This window comes from Nicotiana sylvestris, chromosome 7 (genome assembly GCF_000393655.2).
Source record: "Nicotiana sylvestris chromosome 7, ASM39365v2, whole genome shotgun sequence".
Lineage (NCBI taxonomy): Eukaryota > Viridiplantae > Streptophyta > Magnoliopsida > Solanales > Solanaceae > Nicotiana > Nicotiana sylvestris.
Window position 1 is genome coordinate 39144738 of NC_091063.1, and position 3484 is coordinate 39148221.

General features: G+C 36.1%; 1 protein-coding gene across 1 annotated transcript; it reads right to left on the bottom strand.

Annotated features, from left to right (window-relative positions):
* Positions 1–1902: 1902 nt before the first annotated feature.
* LOC104221024 (riboflavin synthase) lies at positions 1903–2982 on the bottom strand. Its single transcript, XM_009771992.2, has one exon. The coding sequence runs from the start codon at positions 2906–2908 to the stop codon at positions 2060–2062; it is 849 nt and encodes a 282-aa protein (XP_009770294.1). The 5' UTR covers positions 2909–2982; the 3' UTR covers positions 1903–2059.
* Between the last annotated feature and the right edge of the window lie 502 nt (positions 2983–3484).

A 3484-nucleotide genomic window follows, 5' to 3' on the forward strand; every position in this document is an offset into this window, starting at 1 on the left:
GCTTTAATATTTGCAACAGATGTTATATGTGTAAAGAAGCATTAGAATCTGTTTATCATCTTTTATTACATTGTAAGTACAGTTGGCAGCCATCGTTTTTTTTTTTTTTTTTGGGTAAGTAAAGTATATTATTTACCAATGAGCAAATATATACAAGATCAAAATTTGAAACAGAGATTGAACAAGACCCCAATCTCAAGATTCCTCTGCCTACTCATCTACATTTTCTTGACAGAACTAGACTAAGGATAGAAAAAAATTTCCTCTAGTTTCCTTGCTAACTTAGGCACTTAGGCCTCAAGGTACATCTACAAACTACTTCCTGTGTGATCAGTCTAATAAGAACTTTAGGTGGTCCCCTGAAAAAATAATTAGAAAAAAAAGCCGTGGTCAATTTTTCTGAGTACTTTTGGAGTTCGATGGGTTATTCCTGGAAGCATTCAGCAAACCTTGAGCAGTTGGAGAGGGCAGATCATCTCAAATGGCAGCAGACACTATGGAATGCATTTCTTATAGGCATTTTGGTGCATTTGGCTTGAGAGAAATAACAGATGCTTCTCTAGTAGGAAAGAGCATATATCTTCTGTGAAGTGCAAATGTCTAAAAAGTTTTTTCTATTGGTGTATACTGTAATGAAAGTATTGTTACTGATTTTGAATCTTTATTTGAGCTTATGTACTCCTTCAATCAGTAGAAGGAGACGATCCTTTCTCTTGTACCATTACAGTACCTTTTTGGTACTTACTGATAAAACTTCTACTTTTCTCATCAAAGAAAAAAAATACTTATACAGGGTCAAAATCTTGTATCAGACATGTTTGACACCAAGAAATCACACAACGTGTGCACTTTCTTCACCAAATTTCTAAAATGTTCCAAGTATCTGGACACAACTCAACATGTCAGAATTCATGCTTCGACATGTTTGCTATTAAGTGGAACTGCTTTTAAGAGAAAGTAACTAGACTGAAGCAACTTAATTGAGACAAACAATGATTGAAACTTGCTATCAATGCAATTACAATCTCGTTCAACTGCATTTATCAATTACTAATAGTTTAACCTGCTAGCACTGCGATCAATAACCCTTCACATTACAAAACAAACAAAATCAGCATGAGGCATGAGCAATCTCAATCCTGAATGTAAGTGGATATCTGAATTGACAGTGATGTTGGAACAATGGCCGGGTATTACCATGCAGAGGATGGGGATCAGCCAAAGTCTAATGTGGTTCAAAAGAAGACACTGGAGCAGACTCAAAACAAAAAAAAACAAAAAAAAGCAGCGGCCATCTGGGGTGCCATGATCTACCACACTTGGAAAGCTAAGAACTCAAAATTATTCTAGGATGAAAAATGTGTATAGAGAGACAGTAGTGACACAAATCAATCAGGAGATAAAGGAAAGGATAAACCACACGAAATGTTATAAGAGAGCACATAGAGGCAGTTTGTTGATTCATAAGTTCTGTAATTAGCTTGCTTTGTCAGAGGCTTGGAATTGTTTAACGTCCTTCCTAGAAGGTGGTTAAAAATTTCGAGTGCTTTTTAGGTGTATCAATTTGTTGGTTTATGGTAATATATTCACAGTTATTACCAAAAAAAAAATATCAATCCTTGACAAGATTTCACAACTCTTTAGTACTATAAAGACTTGTACAACCCTTAAGCATGCAACTAAAAAGTGGCACTCTTTTCATTGGCGCTTACACTATATAAACCTCAGCAGATTAATACATCAGTACAATCAGCATAAATAATGTCTTCCTACTTGCTGCTTGCAAAATTGATTGTTCAGGTATAAAAGTTCAGGTATACATTAGTTGCAAAATAATGTCTGCAATTAATATTACTAAATTCAGGTATAAAAGTTCAGATACATTTGCTCTGACCAAAGTCCTTCAGGTGATATTGTTTATTTTTATTTCACTGAAACACTATTCCAAAATACACCTTGAGAGAATCTGGATAGAAAAATCTCTGAAATTCAAGATACAAATTTTGCCAAAGGCAAAAAGTTACAAAAATAAAATGAAGCACAAAGAAACAACCTTTTTTCATGAAGATTTGATGGCATTGACAAAGCCACTACTAAGAAGCCTCTCCACATACTTCCCCAATATATCCACCTCAAGATTAACCTTCTGCCCCACTTTCTTCATCGGAATCACCACATTTTGCTGAGTGTAAGCCACCAACATGAAGTTAAAACAGTCTTCTTCTTCAAACACATCTACTACAGTCAAACTAGTCCCATCCACAGCAATAAATCCTTTAGGCACAATGTACCTCAAAATTTCTTTCGAAGTTTTAACCTTTACCCACAGAGAATCCCCTTCAGGTTTTAGCTCAACAATCTGGCCAGTCCCATCAACATGGCCCTGCACAAAGTGACCTCCCATTCTAGTACTAGGCCTCAAAGCCCTTTCCAAATTAACCCAAGACCCTTTTTCCAATTCGATCAGAGACGTCTTTCTCAGCGTTTCTGGAGCCAATCCAACACTGAATTCCGCCAACTGTTTGTCGAAATCAGCGACGGTAAGACAAGTTCCGTTGACGGAAATACTGTCGCCGAGGTTGATGTCTTCAAGAATGAGGTTAGCTTTGATTTTCATGGTAAAACTGTCGGGTTTATCGAAACCCAGTTGGTTGATTTCCCCGATTTCTTCAACTATACCGGTAAAAAGGGAGGTGATTGGGGTAGAAGAAATACGAGATTGTTGAGCTTTTAGAGGTTTGATAAAGAGATGAGAAATTGAAGGAGATTTGAGAGATAGGGTTTGTGGGGATTTTACTCGATTGAGCTGGGGATTCCATAGATTGAAGATGGTAGGATTTTTGGGGGAAGAGATAGATGGGTTTAAGGGTTTGGAAAGAGACGCAACTGAGGATGAAACTGTTGCCATTTGCTCTTTTCGGTTCAAGTTATCTGAACTTTCGATGGGATAGTTATAGTAAGAGATTTTTAAAAAATTATTCTCAACTATGAAATGGCATGTTGCATGTTTTACCCTATAGTTTTCCGTTAGTATTAGAGCTTAACTTATTTTTATGAAATTATTTGTGTGTTTAAAATCATTTGCTCTCCATAAAAAAAATTGGCTTTGAAATGGCATGTTGCATCTTGCATGTTGCTCCTGTATTTGTCCATTGTATTAAAGCTTAACTTATGTCAAGCATGAATCATGATGTATAACAAATTGGAAAAATATTTAATTTATTCTTGTAGTTTGCTAAAAGGGGAGTATGACTGTATAAGTTTGGTTTAGTTATGTCCTTGCTATTATGATTTTGGCTCGAAAATCCCGTTCTCGCTAACTAGGGGAACGAGGATGAGCCAAACTTCAAACTGAGGTTAAAGTGAGACCTTCTCGCAAAGAATTGTTGGAAAAATATTGGATGATTACGGGGAATAAAAGATTTAGCTTGAGGCGTGTCAAGTACATTGTCCTTAAGGATATTTTGTTCACACAATAATAAAT

Bases quoted from the DNA above. Each gene is read 5' to 3' on its own strand.
- LOC104221024 (XM_009771992.2), bottom strand. From the start codon at position 2,908: ATGGCAACAGTTTCATCCTCAGTTGCGTCTCTTTCCAAACCCTTAAAC.